The sequence below is a fragment of the Haemorhous mexicanus genome, chromosome 5 (assembly GCF_027477595.1).
Source record: "Haemorhous mexicanus isolate bHaeMex1 chromosome 5, bHaeMex1.pri, whole genome shotgun sequence".
Taxonomy (NCBI): Eukaryota; Metazoa; Chordata; class Aves; order Passeriformes; family Fringillidae; genus Haemorhous; species Haemorhous mexicanus.
In genome coordinates this window covers 37,316,587-37,336,262 of record NC_082345.1, presented here as the reverse complement: position 1 = coordinate 37,336,262, position 19,676 = coordinate 37,316,587, and the positions used below count along the sequence as shown (strand labels likewise).

At 36.9% G+C, this 19,676-nt stretch overlaps 1 protein-coding gene across 4 annotated transcripts in view; it reads right to left on the bottom strand.

Moving 5' to 3' along the window:
• Positions 1 to 3,856: 3,856 nt before the first annotated feature.
• PPP1R12A (protein phosphatase 1 regulatory subunit 12A) overlaps positions 3,857 to 19,676 on the bottom strand; it is a 112,573-nt gene continuing 96,753 nt past the window's right edge. For 2 of the 4 annotated variants that reach the window (XM_059846859.1, XM_059846862.1), the window contains 5 exons: positions 18,587 to 18,728; positions 17,836 to 17,940; positions 16,919 to 16,966; positions 12,397 to 12,447; positions 3,857 to 5,999 (listed from right to left, as the gene is read on the bottom strand). In XM_059846859.1, the coding sequence (XP_059702842.1) occupies positions 5,913 to 5,999; positions 12,397 to 12,447; positions 16,919 to 16,966; positions 17,836 to 17,940; positions 18,587 to 18,728 (433 nt within the window). In that variant the 3' untranslated portion in view covers positions 3,857 to 5,912. Of the gene's footprint in view, positions 6,000 to 12,396; positions 12,448 to 13,472; positions 13,504 to 16,918; positions 16,967 to 17,835; positions 17,941 to 18,586; positions 18,729 to 19,676 lie in introns of all 4 variants that reach the window. The other 2 variants (XM_059846860.1, XM_059846861.1) reach the window with 2 other exon arrangements.

Below are 19,676 nucleotides of genomic sequence, written 5' to 3'. Positions count from 1 at the left end.
GCTCCTCCATGGGCTGCACACTCAGCTCCGTGTCATTATTTCTAGGCAGAAACCGGTAAAGTAATATTAGCGCTTCAGGAGTATCGTTTCTGCTCCTTCCCCCTTATATTTCTGAGTTGTCCCTTTTTAATGCACGGGGCTAAAGAAGCATCATGGAATCCTAGAGTGAAAGCTCTCTTATTTTCATAAAGAACAAAGAGTGGCTGCGGCTGCATTACTGGGCAATTACTTAACATAATGCATCGCCAATAGCCATGGGTAAAGTGGGAGGAAAGAACTTAGTCTAATTTGGTGCTTTTCATACAGCTGAAAATAGAGGTGAGCTGCCAACAGCTGAAGAATCACCCACACTCTCTGCAGTTGATGTAAATGTGGATTTTTATTTTTAAACAAACTTTTTCATTAAATCTTCCTTCTAGTGACTAGACTGTGTGGTAAGATGTGTAAATTTTGTGGAGATGTGTATTTTGTACCAGCTGATGTAAAAATTCGTGCTCTTTTCTTTGTCAGATTCGGGGTATAGGCCCAAGTAACCACATACAGAGAGCAGTAGCTTCATTTTAGCTGCAATGTAGCAATTCCCTTAGAGCAGGTCTATCTTTTGTGGAATTAGAGACATCATTAAAACGTGTATATAAGCAGCCACAAACAAGGGCAAAGACTATTTTCTCTCTGGGGAGAGATGAAGGCAGGGGGAGGTGCAGCAGCCAGTCCTGCTGGGGTCCCACCCGAGGCAGTGCAGCAGGCGCTGGTTTGCTCTAAGAGCAATTCAGCCCAGTGAGTCTCTGCTCCAAGGACTCTGTAGAGCAATAGGGGGAGCCCAGGAAGATGGTACTAAATAAATAAATAAATAACTTCTTTCCCACCATACTTGATTGTTTTTTTCTTTCTTCGCCAGCAAATAAAGCAAAGGGTAAAGACCACACCAGAAGATGAATCACACTGTCTTGGCTAACTATTCCTGCTAAGCTTGAATAGGTTTGCAAAACAGACATGTAGAACCCAAGCAAGAAGGGCGAAATAATTAGAGTTGGAATGTGGGGCTTTTGTCCCTGCTGTAATTGTCCCTGGGCCAGATGAGAAACATTAGACATCCAACAGGTGATGTTTTCAGATGAAAGAACTGAACAGTTCCTCCTTTCTCTAAAGGCTACATACTTTTCCTATCTAATCAGTGATACAAAATGGGGAGGTGCTGACACAAGCAGGAATAGCCGATTACCTCATCAGTATGGCAGCAGGTCTCCCTTTAAAGTGAGCAATTAATTGTGAGTTTGGGAGGTTTTGTTTTGCTTTTTAATTCTGTCTTCAGTGCAGGAACCTGCAGTCACCTGTCACATAACTTCTAGTCTTATTTTACATCTATATTGAGGCTGAGCAAAATATTATTTGCTTCTACTCTCTAACCAGCTCCACTGCTGCTCCTGCAATCAAAACAAATGTAAAGCAAGTAACTCCAGTTGCCAGCATTTTTTCACTCATGCGGCTTTAATTTAAGAACTTGAGGAAGCTGAATCACCATAGCTAAATGTAACAGTGTGTACATAACCATGAATAGCAAGAGCTTCTTCTGAAAAACTTGAGAGCATTTCTTCTGTTCCCTAGCAGACAGGCTAGCTATCCCTATGTGGGGAAAAAACTGTAATTTCACAGAAGTGACCAGTAGAGTTGCAACAGAACTGTTCAAAAGAACCTTTAAAGCAAGTGGGAAAGCAACGCCCTACAATGCACTGACAGGTTTCTTCTCTTTCAAAGTACCCTCCCCCAAAAACTGTGTAGTGGCTGTGGAGTTTGTTTCATTGGGTTTTTAAAATGTGTATTGTATAGTGAATTTGTGTCATGCTTTGCTGTAAGAGTCCTCTGGATTGTACTGCCAATTAAATTTCATCTATGAAACATTATTAATCCCTCAGTTGCACAATTAAAGAGCCGTCATTAACTACTGGCCACACTGTACCATGTCAAGTTAGAGAAACTGAAGCTATTACCAAAAGGTGATGATGAGTGACTTCAAGTGTAACTAAAAATGAGTTGCTTACACTCTCCACACTGCACAGGCTTGAGGCCTCAGCTGCCAAGCCCTTGCCCACTCTTATTTCTAGGGAGGCTCAGCCCGGAGCTTCCCAGGACCTATGGCTGCACCACATTTCAGAGTGGCAGATTTAGCCACCTCCATTTATATTCTGTCACAAGACCACAGCAACAGGGCAGAGACAAAAGGGTCCTTGTTCCTTTCTTGAGGAGCTGATGAGCTACTGAGATGAGTTATACCTCAACACAAGTCATAAAACAACAGTAAAGCGCCAGCTGTGGGAAGTCAAGACACTTCCAGGATCACCAGATCAAGTACAAGTCAATGTAATGATTTCATACTCAATTTAGAAATAAATTAATACCTCCTTTGAACAGTGTTATGAGCTAGCAGTGAGCCGTAACTCATACTTTTGGCTGCACTGGACATTTCTCTGTTCAGGAGCTTGGATGAGACGGGGCCTGGCCTTGAACTCTTGACTTGGGGCCAATTTTGTTGATGCCACCATGCAAACCATTCATTTTCTGACAAGGTCCTGCCTTTCCTAGTCTGACATCATGGCGTACTTTTTCCTCACCTCCTGCTCTTTTTTGGTGTAGATTTCCTGTCTACCATTATATTTTGGCATTTTAAGTAACTACTCTTCCTAAAATAGAAATGAGAGGACCCTTGTATGGCAACTCAATTGCTCTTATTGGCAGCAGATGAACAGTGGCTAGGAATACTGGACAGGTAAGAGTAGTACCAGTTTAATGTTCATGTAAGCACAACTCAAGTTTAGCTAGGACAGTACTTCTAAATGAGTGAATCCTGAGATTCACATTTTGTACTTGGTGCTGAGTAAACTAATGCATTGACCTGCACGCTATGAATCATAACTGTGCTTTTGGGGATCTGGCAAGGAAACAGCAGTAAAACAGTATGAAGTAGGAATTAGGAAGGCTCAGAGGAAATTGTTTATAAAGGAGACAAGGTGGACAAGAAATGAAATTGTAGCTCCTGAGATTTTTCTTCTAGATAACTGCTATTGTTTGGAGCCATAAAGGTCAGGCAGTCCTTATGCAGCCATGCTTCCTGTATTCTCCTCCCACTCAAGTGTCCTGCACTCATTCCTTTTCCCCAGGTTATGGCTCCCTCCATGGCTGGAGCTGGTTCTGGGCAGGCCCTTTGCCTCTTCACTCTCCACACCAGCTACTTCCATGCCTCTGTGTTTGACGTTAATTCTGGACACAGAGATCCCTCTCCATACTGTGACAAGTCCCCTAAAAGTCTAAGTTGCTGGTTTGAATTACCATTTAAGGCATTAGTCATTTAAGGAAGCTGGTCAGAGTCACCAGCCAGCAATAATATACTTCTTACATGCAAACAGTCTTCCATAATAAAATAGTCTTCCATGACCCATTTTTCTCTCTATGGTAGCTGGATTTTCTGAGGATATATTGGATCTTGAACACAATCAGGAACAATAAGACAATGACACAAGTTTAGCAATTGCTTTGTGAGATTAGGTTAATATCACGTAAAAAATGGTTCTCAGATTCTGCACACAGACAGGTTTATGTAAAATATATAAACATTTGTCCAAGTTGTTACAGATTGCATAAATATGGCATTTTTACTGTTGCATTTACAGATGTGCATGTACAATGATGTGCAAATAATCACAATCTGATTACAATCTTTGAAAGGTACTTGAACCTTGCATCCAAGTAACGCAATGAATGAAAAATGCCCACCAAAGAATTTAAATAGCAAACTTATAACATGGTTTAAATTCATAACAAATTTCAATGTCTTATCAGTAAAACTTTCACACATTTAAAATATTTTGTATTCAGTTTATTTGTATATGTCAAAATACATTTTTTTTTCCAAAATAGTGGGTTTTGCAACTAGTTTCATGCAGATACAAGGTCTGCTCAGTACTACCAATAAAATCAATATAGCACAGTAGCCATTCATTTTTTAGATATAAAGAATAAATAACCTAAATATAAAACACTAAAATATTAGAAACACGTATTTAATCATTCACAGGCACCCAAACTTTACCAAATATAATCCAGAATATGCCTAACTGTCTTGTAACAGAACTCAATATGTTGCAGCCATTCAATTCTTTATGTTAGCATAAGACAATGGAAGTCCCTATGGTTCAGACCCACCTCTCATACAGATCAATTACAATAAGATATCTCAAACTATCCGTGTACCTTTAAAATCAAAAATCCTGAGCTTGGTAGTAAGAGCATAACCTTACATCTTCAAAAAACCAATCAACAGAGAGAGGACATCATGTCTTTCTAACCAAAACATATCCCACCCCTGTAAAGCTAACCCTCCCTCCCCCCCCAAGTAGGCAGTAGGACACAACCTTTTTAAATGAAGGGGTACAAATTCACATTTAATATAGTATACAATATAATCAATAATACAATAGCTACTACAAGCTTTACAATGTACAATTTGTTTTAATGGCTGATCTGTTCAGTGGTTTTAGGCAATAAACTATGTGCCAATAAGATGTCATATTTTGAATGGTTTAGTGAAAATATAAAAGCTGTTCCTAACAAAAACGATCTTCACTTAAGTACTTTTTTTGTTTTTAAAGGCCACTGAAATGTATAAAATGGTCTGACATGGTGTTATCAAATTGGATGCCTTCTCACATGGCAACAACAGTGCATATAAACATTATTGTAAGTGTAATGGGTTATGCTTTTCAAATGATTTAGTACATTACTTTGGCTAGCACAACTGTTTTGGACAGCACTCAGATAAATACAGGTATGTGAAATGTAGTGAAGCAGTTATATTTATGCATTTTTTTATTATGGTGAACACTATCAAATGAAAAAAAATGGGACAAAAGGATAATAAAGTTTTTATATAGTTTAGACCTTTTGTAAAGATAGGGCTCCATACAATGTACAATGTCTAAATTCTTTATACCATAAAAATTAACGAACTTTGTTAAACACACTATTCTGGATAGCCTAATTTGCATTAACAGACATTTGCAATAGGGAAATATATTCAAGCATGCCACGTGGTGGTCTGAAAAATCAAACCAGTACACATTTATATATACAGCATCACTCAGTACCTGCTCAAATGAATGTGACGATTACAGGATCTAACGTCTTTCACTACAAACTTCTTTTTTTTTCTTTTTTTTTTTAAAGTGACCAATAAAGGCAGAAAACAGGACTCTTAAAATATTTCTAGTTTCAACTGACTTTTAAAGCATTTTGTATAGGAAGTAAATGCATATTGCACAAACAGTGAAAGCAAATGTTCCACCAAACATCTCTGTTCCAGGTGGTTGGACAATACAACTCTAGTTAGCTACACAAATTATGTAATTTAAAAGGGTGTGTGGTCTCTGCAAATGGTAAAGCTGTGAAAACACTGTACAAGAAAATCTGGTACATGAAAAATTAGAAGGGAAAAAAAAATCCAAACTTAAATCTTAAAGAAAAACTGAGTATAAGAAAAAAATGGGAATTGTGGCACAACAAAAACATTATTGAGTAACTGTCGTCTGTGAGAGCTGAAAGCTGTTGTTGATGTAAAGTGTTTATGTACAACTAAGGCTTACTGGTTAAATATCTGAGGCGTATCTGGCCTTGAATACTTTCCTTATTATGCTGTGGCTGTAAACAAGATTTCTCAGTCATTTTATCTTCTCAGCAGCTGCATTTTAACAGAAACAATGATCTTGATACAAAAAAACACACAGGTAAGAGGGTGTTTGGCAGGATATCTGAAAATGACAGTCTCCGAAGGATCTTCCCACACTTCCAGTGACTGCCATACCATGGTCCACTGGAGTTACTAGTGATGTGCAATACCGTTACTTGCTGCTGTAGTAAACCTTTTATTTGGAAAGTTTGCTTATAACTCTGATCAAGGCCCCGTTTTCATCTTTTAGCCTCTGGTTGTCTGCCTTCAGGTCTGGTAGCATCTATGAAAAATGAAACATGGTGGTTATTTGCTGTTACGCCCCAAGTAAAAACAGCAAGACTAGACAAAGACTGAGAGTAAAAATCTTTATTCAGCTTAAGTATTTTGGCAGTTCTCACACTTCATATCAGCAGTTCAGAAAAATCCCCCCTTTTAGCACGATACATTTAAGGGTTAGAGATTAGAGGTTTTCATTTGCCTGGACTAGATGCACTAAAACTCAGTGGTGCAGATGACCAGCCTCTGACAAAAGCATTTATAGTAGCATGAGGAAAGTAATGAAATACTTCAAATTCCAGGGGGGAGGAAGGGGGGCAGAGGGAAATTAACTACCAACAATTTAAAGAGGCTTGTCTATACTGCACTTGCAGAGTTTCAAAAAAACATGCTGTGGCTAAGCATCTCTACCACTGTGCCCTTGGATGATTTCATCCTGATCAGATACAGTGTGATTCAGCTTGTTAGCTCATAGCATTAATCCTCCAACCACTTCCAAAGTCATGTTGAAGCACACATCCTGTAATTTGAGATCATGTCCCTGAATAGCATAGTTCACACAAGATCAGATCACTGAAACAGATCACAGCAACACCAGGCTACAAACTCAGGCAGACAGGTTAGGGAACGGCAAGCTATGGCTGCCAAAGGAGATAGGTGACACACAAGCACAAAAGCTGCAAGGCAGAAGCCAAATGAGGTGAGAGTTGAGCAGGATCAGATAGGAAAGGAAGACAAGTCAGGGCACAGAGGTTGGTACTGGGAGAATTCAGCTTCCAGAGAAACCAGAAATTATCTCAGTAATTCTCTGTATCTACATTCACACACTGATAACAAAAGACCTATCACACTCACAGCTAAATTACACCTATGGATTCTAGCAGGGGTCTCATACAGGAGGTAACAGCCTATTCCTGCACAGTGGTTTCTCAGTAACCTCAAGTGCAAGTGTATGCAGGACATTCAGCTACCAACCTAGGTACACCTGCTACCCTATTCTTCTTTTTTTTTTTTTGGCACTAGTTTATTTTTATTTTATATAAGCAAAATTATACTTTCAATTCCCATTATATTCAGAACATTATAACGGGATAGAAAGAACTAGGAAGTTTAAAAATACAGGTTCAATTAACTATGCACTACATCTCCTGTCCACACTCACTTCACTGAATTGCAGACTCTTTCACAGTGAATTACGATGGTGAAGTGAACATGACTAAGGTTGCAGACCTCTAGTTTATTTCCCTGCAAATACCAAAGTATGTGAAAGGAAGTTGACAGGAGATCATAAAAAGAAAACAGGTGGTCTCTACAATTAGAGCAGTCAAAAATCATTCAGCTATCCTTGATTCCAACTCTGTTTTATGGATGAGCCTCGGGAAAGCCTAAGTTGAGCTCTTTGGAGTCACAGGGAAGCTTCCATTATAGCCAAGTGAGAGCTGTGCTCTGAACAAAAAGAGCTGTAACATGCTGATTACTTTCAAAAGCTATGTAAATATTTTTGAAATTGGGCAACATGAGTGATCTTTTTGCAATTGTCAAGCGTTATTGTTAAAGTCTAACCTGTAAAAAGTAACTACTGTTGTCCAAGATAGGGGTCATATCCAGATAACATGCATGTGCCTGCAAACAATGGAACTGCCACTTGTTCAGGCAAACCAACCAAACGGTTTTCTTCCTCCTTCCCATTCTGCTACAGATTTCACACCAAAGGTACTGGGTGAAACCACAACAACCCTCATCTAGCCAAGCACAGGGAATCAAGGTAGTCCGGTTTTGTACTGGTTGAATAGATACCTTCAATAGTGTTGTGTGTGCATTTCAATGAAACCTCAAAGTAAATCCAGGAATGTCACAGTCCTCTTTCAACTTACTGAGCAGCAAGGGACCTGCAGCTCAAAATTCATTTTACATAGAGACAGACCCACAGAAAGGTAAATTTTCTGGTGAACTACTTTAACAAAATCCTGTTCAAAATTAGAGCTTTAAAATCATCCAGTACCATTATATATCTGCAAATCTCTGAAGGTAGATTTTAATCCTGATTCAATTAATAGGTAGAATAGGCCTTAAGGAAATATGTTCTCTTTTGTTGTGAGTCTACTAGAGCATAGGGGAAGACTTGTAAGAGACAAAAGAGTTATATGACAAGATAAAATGGTTACCAGGTTGCACTAGGAGAGGTTTATATTGCATAGAAGGAAAATTTGTTCACCAAGATGGTTGTCAAGCAAAACTGATCAGGGAAGTGGTGGAGTCACTATCCCTGACAGTATTTAAAAGATGTGTAGATGTGGCATGCAGGGCATGGTTCAGGGGTCACTGTACTGGGGTGCTGGTTGGACTTGATGATTTTGGAGGTCTTTTCCAATCTAAATAATTCTATGGTTCTGTCAATAGCAGGAGATTCATTGATAAGCACATGTAACCTAAAATACTTACACTTCTCAACTATACTAATCCCCACATACTTTAAACAAATCTTTTGGAGCAGTGCGTTTCTATGGGTATTCAAACTTCTTGTGAGGTGACACCATATATCTTTAATGTCAAGAGGGAGGAAAAAAAGGCCTTTGCAGTAAATTCAATAAAATTACAGTAACACACTGCACTTTGAATTCCAATTTGCTTCTCACTAAAATAGCCAAGTATCTTCCTGTGATAAGATTTGATTAAAAATGCACTGTTTTGTCTGCCTGTATCATGACTAGCTAGTAACTTTGCAGTATTATCAGTTAGCAAATAATGATTCAATAATCATCTAACATATGTGGAGCCATCTCAGATCTGTAAAGCAATAATCATGTCTGTGTTTGCTGGAGGACTTACCATAGAAAACATACAAAACAACTTGGTTAATAAAGATTACAAAAAGCTCATGAACTGCTGAAGTACCTGCTCAGATTACTCAGGCACACTGCTATTGTTAACCTACCACCATACTGTCAAGGCTCCCTGCTGTGTTTCCATTGCTTCTCTTTTGCTGGTCAGGCTACTCAAGTTCCACAACGACCTGCCACTGAAACCTCCTGCTATGCAGAGGAATACTGAACGGTTTTCTGTGGTTAACACCACAAATGGCTTAAAGGAATGCCAGTACAAGCAAAGAAAAAGACAGTATGGATGTGTAGATGTGGACAGCAGTCATTAGATTAGCTCAGCTGTGTAGAAAAACCACATCGTTTGCTGAGGCTGATGTAAGATGGACAGCCCTAAAGGGACTGCTCTCCCTTCTCCTGCAGCAGTGTTCTCCTGCTGCTTTCTGCACAGTTAATTTAGTGATCCAACAATCCTGCGGTGAGATGGATCAAGTACTATTATGATCAAAGGGATTTGTTTTCAGCCAGGCCAGTGAGCTGACTTCATTTCCTCTGTAAGGGTTAACACAAGGGAGCATTGCAGAATGCAGGGCCTGGATGACGAACACCACATTTTAATGTTAGTCCAATTCCAGAAAGACACCAAGCAAAAGGATAAACCAATTCAGGCCTTTTAGTGGGGAAAACCTAAGATCAGATTCTGAGCAGAATGCACACCCATCGTGTTCCTTTCTAAGTGGGAAGGGAGGTAGATGAAAGGAAGCAGTTTAGCAAGAGACACTGTGCAGAAGGCTGGTTTATTTTTTCAACTACAAATCTTAAAAGCTCACTGTAAACTCTAGCCTAGACACTTGTTATATTTAAGAGGAAGAAAGGCATATAGATTTGGTGTAGAATGAAACCACATTTTATCCTCATGTAAGTTTTGAACCTTCCATGGTTTTCTGTAACATCCCTGAAATAACACTAAGAACAACAGACTAGCATTGTTTTCCAAGATGAAACTCAAAGCAGTTCATACTTTCATGAGAAGGAGTCTGAACCAATATGACACACTAGGCAGAGTTTGTTTCGTGTCTCTGATTTTACAGGTCCATGCATTGTAGGGCTCTCATCCACACTGGGATCCCTATATGTGTAGCAATACAAATGAATAATCTTAATGCAGTGCTAGAACTGCATGTTTTAAATTGTCTATGTAAAAATAAGGATTGGCAAGACCCAAATGGGAAGTTAATACTTGAAAACAGTAATCAACTTGAAATTCATATCCATGTCTGAAAAAACAATACTCTGGTCCCCTCTGAAACACTGAATACACAAATGTAAGAAAAACAGTTGCTAATGCAGGCATTTGGGAATGCACAGTACTGAAACCAGTTCTCAAACCACTCTTGTTTTTGTTAAGACTAAACTTGTATCAACTCTATGAATGCACTTAAACCAAACTGCAGAAAGAAAGCTCAAATCTTAATTTCCATTTGTTAGAAAACCAGAGGCAAATCTATTTGAGCATTTACACAAACAGCAAAACAAGAGACTGACTTTAGTGTATCCTCATGCAAACCCAAATTCTTTCAGCTGTTGCCAAGACTTTAACATGTCAAAGATCTCCTGGATCCTTGCCAATTTATTTTCAAGGACAAGCTTCAGTGCTAGCAGGGACAATACCACACCACACCCACCAGCTCATCTGCAACACCTCTAGCTTGTACACTGGGCACCATGCTTTAGCTTTAGCCACACCTCCAGAACGGAGCAACACTGAGTCAGTTTCTGACACACAAGTGTTAATAGTAAAATTCTGCCCAAGCACAAACTGAATGTCAACACCTGCCTGGCTAAACAAAGAAGAAGGAAGAAATTACAAGTCCACAGAGCGCAGTTGCCTACAGGACCCTGACAACTTGGCAAGCACTCGGGTCAAGGCCCTATTCTCAGTCACCAGTCGCTCATTTATGTGTTTCAAAGACTGAATCTGCTTTATTTGTTGCAGCTTCTGCAGGAATCAAAGAAATAGGAGTGAAAATGAGAAAAAAACCCACATGTATATTAGATGAGCAGAACTGAAAGAAAACTTAGAAGAAACAGTCCTGTTTAAAGTAAATGAGCTGCTGTGAAAGGAAAGCATCAAACAAGTGGCACATTCTTGAAAAGCAATCTAAGTACCAGTAGTGATTAGTCACAGCTTTCCAAAACAGCTCAGGATGCATTAACAATGAGAGCTATTCCTGGAATTCTTCATTTAATATCCTAATTGCACAAACGGAATCTCCTATTCAAAACCCTGTACATAATGACACATTATACAGATACTTTTAAACAACTATGCAACAAACTATGGAAAGAATATTTAATCTTTAATTCAAAACTTTCGCTTCTCACTTCTTGAAAGCAAACTTTTGGAAAAAGCCATATATTTGTATTCCCTATTTTTATCAGAAGCCCTGCTTTCTCTAGAAGGTCACATCCTGTCTTCTACTCTTAGGCAGACAATTATTTTCCTCTATCACAGTTTGTTTTTTCTGTATTTCACTTCTGAAGACCCCTCAAGGAATCACGGACCTTGTGTCCTGCCTTAGAGCAAACTATCTTGGTCTGAATCCAAGGGAGCCAGAGGCATCACAATTGCTCTTCTGCCTGTCAGCTTCAATTATTTCAACAGAACCTGGTGCATGTATTTTAATGAAATGTATTTGGAAGTTAATGCCATTTCCAAGCACTAGAGGGAGCTCAAAAATGAGCTTAAAAGGAAACTTCTTATTAATCAGTACAAATTCCACAAATATCAAAATAATGGTATTTTCACATTCCACTTAAATTCTATGAGTTTTGTTGGCCATATCCAATATTTATACGAAAGGACATAACAGAAAATAAACCCACACAAATTCTCACCCTTCTTAATGTATCAGAGGGTTTAACATTGATAAAGACTGGTTAAAAAACCCAAACAAATAGAAATGTAATTTATTTTAAAAAGAATATTGCTTCTGAGATTCACTTTATACAGAGGTGAAAAAAGCAGAAATCAATACAGTAAGTGTCACTCATTTGTCAACAGCTCAAATCTACCTCCTAGAATTTGTTAAGTAAAACATGATTCAAACTATACAAAGTTTTTCTGTCAACATCACAACATGCCATCTAATTAATAAAGAGCATGAGATAAAGACTGAAACAACATTTAATGCTTAAATATCTATACAATTATATGCTACCACTATTTAATAATAATGGATTTTAATAACAGTAATTAGTAAATAAAACTTATGAGTATCAGATCAAAATTGCAATTCCATCTTGATTAGCTCAAGATGTGTTTCACTCTAACCACCTCTGAATGTTTCTAGTTAGCCATGTTATAGAATCCTAAAACTCAGCACCTTCTTTGCAACTGTACACGTGCAGCTGCTTATGCCAGCACCACACCTTTGCTACAAGCTGTGTGACAGGAGTGACTCTGCAGCTGTAACTTAGTTATTTTCTAGTGAAATTAGAGAGACCAGTAATACTGCCAGTCTACAAGTCTCACTGACATAATAATACACTTTGTTACTAATAGTGTACTAATCTACTTACTTTCAGTTCCTCTTCCATTTCAGATATCCTTCTTTCTAGTGCTCTTCTTTCCTAAATCAGAAGATGTGTGTTAATGCTGAACAATACAATGTTGTAGAAGTTACAGCTTGTAAATACTGTGGTAACAGTGAAATACTTCAAGTTTCAAAGATCATACAACCAAAAGCATAGTGTGGACAGAAAACTTGTGATGGCAGTGATACATAGAAATTTGGTCAATATAGAATTTTAATATCCAAAGAGGAAGAGATAGAGAAATTCATATCAAGTCCTACAAAAAATACCCCTTCCTTTTCACTAATTTAGAAAGGTTTAAAGTATACAACTTGTTTGGATTTATTTTTCATGAGCTAGGCTTTTATAAGTCCTTAATATCCAAGAAATGCAGAAAATTATCAGAAACAAACAAGAATATTAAAAGATACAAGCACAAAAACATAAGCTTTCATAGACAAACAAAGGTAGCTGAAATATCTGTCTCAGCTCAGTGGGATCTGTCCACACTCCAAACTGCAACAGTTGATGCAACTGACATGATAGGACTTAGCTCAGTACCAAAGAAATCTAGTTACATGAGATCAGCTGCTTCTTGAGAAAATGTTTCTTGAATATTTTCTGCATTTCTCGTATAGTTTAATTTTCCTTTTATTTCCCTTTTTACCTGAGAAGCAGGAGAAATTATCCTTTGTATACGAACTTGATCGCACTGATTATATAGCCAAGCCAGCTTATGGAAAGTTAGCTTAGGGTTTTCTATACTACACTGCAGTATGCAGTGCAGATATGTTTTTATTTTGTTTAAACCTATTTTTCAACACATCTGACAGATGAGCAGCTAATGCAATAGACCTTGGGGTTTATAGCTTGATTGCTTGCTTTCCTGTGTCAGACGATGCAGTGTATCTCATTTAAAAGCAGCTGCAGTTATCAGTACTCTACATTCAGATTTTTTCCAGAGGGTGAGAGGCAAAAGCAACAGATTATTGCGAAGTGGACATATGCATCTGCATACAATGGTGTTATGCAAACAGCAAGCAGCATTGACTGAGGTGTGTAAAACTTTGGTTAGATCATACCGCCCAGTAGATACTGACTCTTGCCGGACACCTTTCAGATATAAATCATTTGAATTTAGTTTAATCACAGTGCAGTTATATCCCAACATTTTTCCATTATAGCAAACAACTTTAATTTTTATCCAAGTAATAAATATATTACTGCATTTGTTACTACTTAATGTACTTAACTCCTTCAAAATAAAAGACTTCTTTTATAATGACTGTAATGAGCATAAGTACCAGTGAGTTAACAGTATGCAATCAACTAACAAAAATCCCACACTCTCTTACAATACTTAGGATTTTATCTGTTCCCTACTAGTTTTACAGAATAACATATATAATGTGTTCTTATATTTAGCAATATTCAGTGATTTTTTCAATTACCAAGAGATGAATGATCAAACAAATCTCAAAATTTCAGGTGTCTAGAAATTCTTAATTCTTTTGAAGCAATTGCTTAACTAGCATGTTGAGCTTGTCTATTAGCGATAAAAACCAATTCCCTAAAATCTTTACCTGACTTTTTATACTTCATATTATACAAAAGACACAAATAGACTGGTATAGGAATAACAGTCTTTGTAGAACTGTTTTGTTCCTATTATTTGAAGCTATGTTCCTCTTTTTCTTGAACTGCTTACTCTTTTAGGAACTGGTTTGAGGGATGCCAATGAAATAATGCACTGCAGCTTCACCTAGAAGATTTGCCAGTATTATTTGATTATTTCCTGGACTCAAAGAAAGCATTTGAAATCTATGAGGACTAAAATTTTATTATATACTTTCTCAACTCTGTAAGGTCTGTCAAGGAACATTTGTAATTCACAAAAAAAAAGAAAAAGATGAGACATACACAGATATACACAAATGAAAAACTGACCCCTCCAGAGCTATACAATTTTAAAGAAGTAAAACCAGATGTATATGCCTGTATATATTTGTATATTCAATAATACAAAGAAATACACCTCTCTGCAATTCAAATTCCCAGCTGAAGAATTCTAAATCTGGGGAAAAAATTGTTTAAAGGTTTCTCATCCAGACTGAAACCTCTAAGTTTGAGTTTTGGTTTTAAGTTTTATTACCATTCATACAAAATTCTGTAAAGGGCTGTTTGCATACTTGGCAGAGTGACAGGTTGTTTCAGAAACCCTAATTTTTGCTCATCTCCAGGACCTTACACATGTGCTCTCATCTGTACCCCATCCCTGTGGAAATAGCTCCTTTCTGGAAAACAATTTTCAAATGAACAATATTCACAATGTATCACCAAGTCACATCATGGAAACCCACTTCTGAAGGGTGATTTTAAATTAAATTCAAAGCCAGTATTTTCTGAATTTTAATACTGTGCAAATCTAGGCTTAATACATATCCTCATTTTCTTCACTGAAAAGGTAGGTTTCAGCTGGAAAATGTCACAGTCCGAAGACGCCTTCAGCTCTTTCTCTGTTGGCCTTTTATTTCTTACAATTTTTCCTCACTACTTTACTTTTTCCCTCTCCTCTTCTCTATGTAATTTATATAAAAGTCTTTAGGTTTGTATTTTATTTTAGTGAAGTCGTATAATTGGAGAAGTATACTTAGAAAGGCTCTACAATCTCTTTTAATGTTTACATTTTTATTGTTACATTACACATTAAAAAGGTGGTTTTAAAATTATTTTTAAATGCTGAATTCAATAAGCTTATTTCTAGAGATCAGCTATTGATGACTAGCAACTGAGAATCCTGTTTCAGTCACATTCAAAGTGAAGCTTCAGATTTAAACAACAAAAAAAAATACAATCAAATATCTTCCTCATTTAAAATTCCTCTCTGAAAAAAAGGGTGTCATTATAAACAAGATGCAGATGTACAAATTTTGTGTAAACCCTGTTTCAGCCATACAGCACCTAAGTTACATACATACATCACTAAGTTAATTATTTTATCCACTAGATTTAATACTAGTACATATAGTACTAATACTAATTATTAGTACATTAGTATAATACTAGTACTAATACATTTAGGGAAAATAACATTTCTGAAAGACATTTTGCTGTTGGACTGAACGTCTTAAAAAAAGAAGTGCAAGACTTTCTAAAAAAGCCAGTTGTTGTAAGGCAATGGCCTGTTTTGGGAGAAAGCCAAGCAGTAATTTAACACTGAAATAATGTCCATCTATGCAGTACTCCTTGCTTTACCTATGAACCCACATAGTAATGGAGGCAGCTACATCTATTAAATAATTAAATGTCCACTTGTGTGGCCATGGTAGCAAGCAAGAAACCAATTATCTGCTGCTGAAATCTTTCTACTGATGAAATCACTGTCCACACCTGGATGCAAAAAAATTAAAGAAATATGTGCCAAATGGCAGCAATAAAGTGCAGAGACTATTAAGATAAATATAATGAAACTTCAGGAAGTGCCTGAGAGTATTTCTACATCTCCATGTGCTTCTGTAGAATCTTTTTGTATACTGGACAGTTTTGTGCAACTAAAACTTGTTTTGTGTAACTAAAACCTAAAATACTGGAAAATCAATACAAAAAGCTAGTGAATATTACATTTACCAGGGATTAATAAATGTTTACCACATCACTTCTTATTGTCAAAGTTTAATTTTTTTTTCCAGTTTGTCTCTATTGTCTTACTCCAGGATCAAGGGAGAAGAAAAGAACACATGGTGTTCAGAGTCATGAAGGAAGCTAAGACCGCCACAAAATCAAGGCACTTTGCTTTACACTGCAGTGAAACTAAACTTTTATAGGGCTGGATTTGAATTTGCACAAAATTACAGCCTAAAATTATCATGTGTCCAACTTCTAAAATAATTCCTGTAATCTATCTCACATATGAATTCACTGCATGACTTCTTTCCCGTTCAATTTAGGATTGTCTCTGACTCTGATGCCCCTTCTTGCACTGCTTGCTCATTCTTCCACTTTCTCCCCTACCCCATTATCATATTCCTCTGGAAAAAGCTACAGTGCAAGGAAAGAGGCAGATAAAGGTAATTTTATATCATTAGCAGGTTTAAGGTCCCATGTTTGTGAGGCAAAAACAGCTGTCTCATTACCAACAATAACTGGTGCCTCTGGAAAGCTCTGAGGAAATTAACTTCTCTGAATCTTGGAAATGTGTTAGAAGATGAGACACAATAAATCTGCTTAACCCTCTAGAATGCTAACATTGTTTTGGATGAGATGGAACAAGTAGCAGATCCCTGGAGGGTAGCAGAGTTTAGAAACTGGCTTGCACGAATGAACAGGCAAACTAAAGGCAATTCCTAAGAGTAAATCCCATCTCACATTCATTGCCTCTTTGAAACCTAAAATCCCCAAATCCTCTAAAAAATGCAAATGATAAGAAAGGCTTCTGTTCATACTAAAATATATCCAAACCAGGGGTTGCAAAACAAGCTGAAACAAAGCTTGAATTGGAGAATTTAAAAGTTCTTTGGCAGAAACTTACCCTTTTCTCCATTTCCAACAGTGATCTGTCAGCAAATCTTTCTTGTCTCTGAAACACAAAATTGATGAAGACGTTGATATGTGCTTTGACATAAAACAGAACTGAGGAAAAAAACCAATTAGACATTTTAGTATTCTGTCTGAAGTATGTAATCAAAAACATTTTAAAGGGTGTTCAGGGAAGTAACACTGAAATAAAGAATAAGCTCGATTTATCATGCACTTCTTCTGTGACCATCCCTGTTATTTAATCACAGCACAGCCTTTGGCTAACAGGAAAAACACAGTATTTCTATCTAAAAGTGTTACAAACCAGGCACCTTTTAAATGTTCTTCACTAACATTTGCAGGGTATGCATGAAAGACAATTACATATAGGGAAATTGTGGTAAATGTGATCCAACAATATGAAACATTCTACAGCAAGAGTAGACAAATTTAGACAAATCTAACTCCAGTGTATGTGTCTTGTAAAACGGTGCGCAGCACTGTTATCTGACAGCAGTTATTGGTAACAGGAATGCATTATTTGCTCTTCATTTCCAAGATAAAGTTATCTAACCAGCCAGGAAGAACTGGCAGGTTATGCCAATTTGCCAGCAGTCCTGATTGTCACTTTGAACATAAGCTTAACAGTGTAGAAAGTGTTCACTCCTACCCTGCAAAAAAGTTGCATGCAGATACATGCGGGCAAAAACCACTACTACTTTAGCGGGCAGGAAGCAATCTCACACATTTTGTTCACAGCTGAAGACCAGAATCCTGCATTCTTTTCTCTTCAGAAGAGAAATTCTCCATTCTCATCTTTGGATAAAAACCAAAGCTGATGCCTAGTGAAGAGCAGCCCGTAGCCTGGGGTGCTTCTGGTTTATTATCTACATTGTTGGTTAAGTACATGCTTTTTTGTTTTATACAAACCTGAGTGGTCTTCTCCAACTGTAGCTTAAGATCTGTAAGTTCCATGTTGGTGTCATGTAACTGTGCTTTCAGTTTTTCGTTTTCAGCTAGAATCTGTTCATAAAGCTAAGAGAAAATATTTGTTATAAAATCAGATAATAGTGAGACTAGCCAAAAAACTTCAGAAGTATGACTGAAGCACATGTAAAATTAACAAAAACACTAACAGTCTAAGAAGTAAAATAAAGATGTTGAAAATTACAAGCATGGTAAGTAACTGTTACTAATTATTTCTAGAAACAAACAGCTTTGTATAGGGAGCACACAACTTACCTTACACATAATCAAGCCACCTTTTTTTCTTCAGATACCACAGTAAACCCTTCAACAAACTCCTCCTCTATTTCAAAACAAGATCTAAACATATTTTTACCTTATATGTATGCAAGCTGGAAAACACATAATAAAGTCTTCACATATGCATACATCAATTTTAATGATACTACTTTCTTATGATAAATACTATCATATTATTTTTTTAAATTTGACTGTATCTTGGCTCCTCTGGATTTCTCCCTTGCCTTGAAAAGTACAAAAGCCACAAGCTGTTTCATAATGTATATTTTTCCCCACTGTAGTGGTTGCTGTGCTTCTCCATTCAGCTAAGTTACTTAAGGCAGCATTTCGGATGCAATGTGAGACTACTTTCACACAATTTAAGAAAAGCAGTAATGAAATCCTATTTTTGCACCAAACTTATTGAATCAGATACCTTCTTAAAATCAGGGCTATCATCTTTTTCTAGTCTACTGCAGTACGGTTTTCGATCTTCAAGATAACTCTGTGACCCTGTTCGCCCCTGCGCTGAATCGTAACGATCACCTGCAGACATGCTGAGCGATCCCGTATCGTATCTGTAAAAGAAAAGCTCTGATTTTTCTTTGCCTTTGCAGCCAAACTGAGACCTCTGACTGTATCACATGTTTTAAGTTTGCTGCTACCCAGTTGAAAACAACCAAATGCAATTAGGCATTTTTATTAGACTACCATTTTCTAATTTGATGTAAATTTCATTTTTACATTCTCCAGTACTTCAAGATTCTGGGTGAAAATGTTTTCAAATTGCTCAGTCTGCAGAGAAATATTTTAAATGTAATTAAATTATTTAATGCAAGCAAATATTTACACATCTTAAAATATTTAAAAACTGTCTTAGATAGCTTAATTCTTCTTTATTTATAAAGAACATTTTTTTTAGAAGTGTATTAGTTTAATTGAAGTGTTTTAAAAGACACTAGATGAATGGCCTAGATGAATTTTAAGTTTTGTTGCAGCAACCAGGATTTCAAAACTATTTGTTATGAATTCTAGTATTTCAACAGAAACAGCTGATGAAACAAATATTTAGCAGTCTTTATCCTAATAACTCAATAACACCCTGTATCACTAAAGTTAAAAGTAATTTCCCACTGTTCACTCTTCACTAATCATGTGTTAGAGCAGTTTTATTTAACAGATTTTCACCAGATGTTCAGAATATAATAAAATTCAATAATTAAAGCTAATGGTCCAAAAAGAAATTAATTTTTTCTTACATTATCAATATTCCAGCATTTACTTTTTAACAAATCTTAAGAAAGTATGTTTTTCAGAGACTGTATTTTTCTTGAGGTTACATAGAAAATTTTCAGTAGGATATTCTAAAAGACAGGCGATAAGAATTTCTTGTCTTCTTTGTAAAAGCTGGATCCAGGCTGAAAAATCTGTAGGGCACAGTACTGTGTCCACTATGTTCTATGAAATGCCCAGCCTGCCTTCAGTAGTACAAATACAGAGTTCAACATATTCCCCTGCATGGAGTA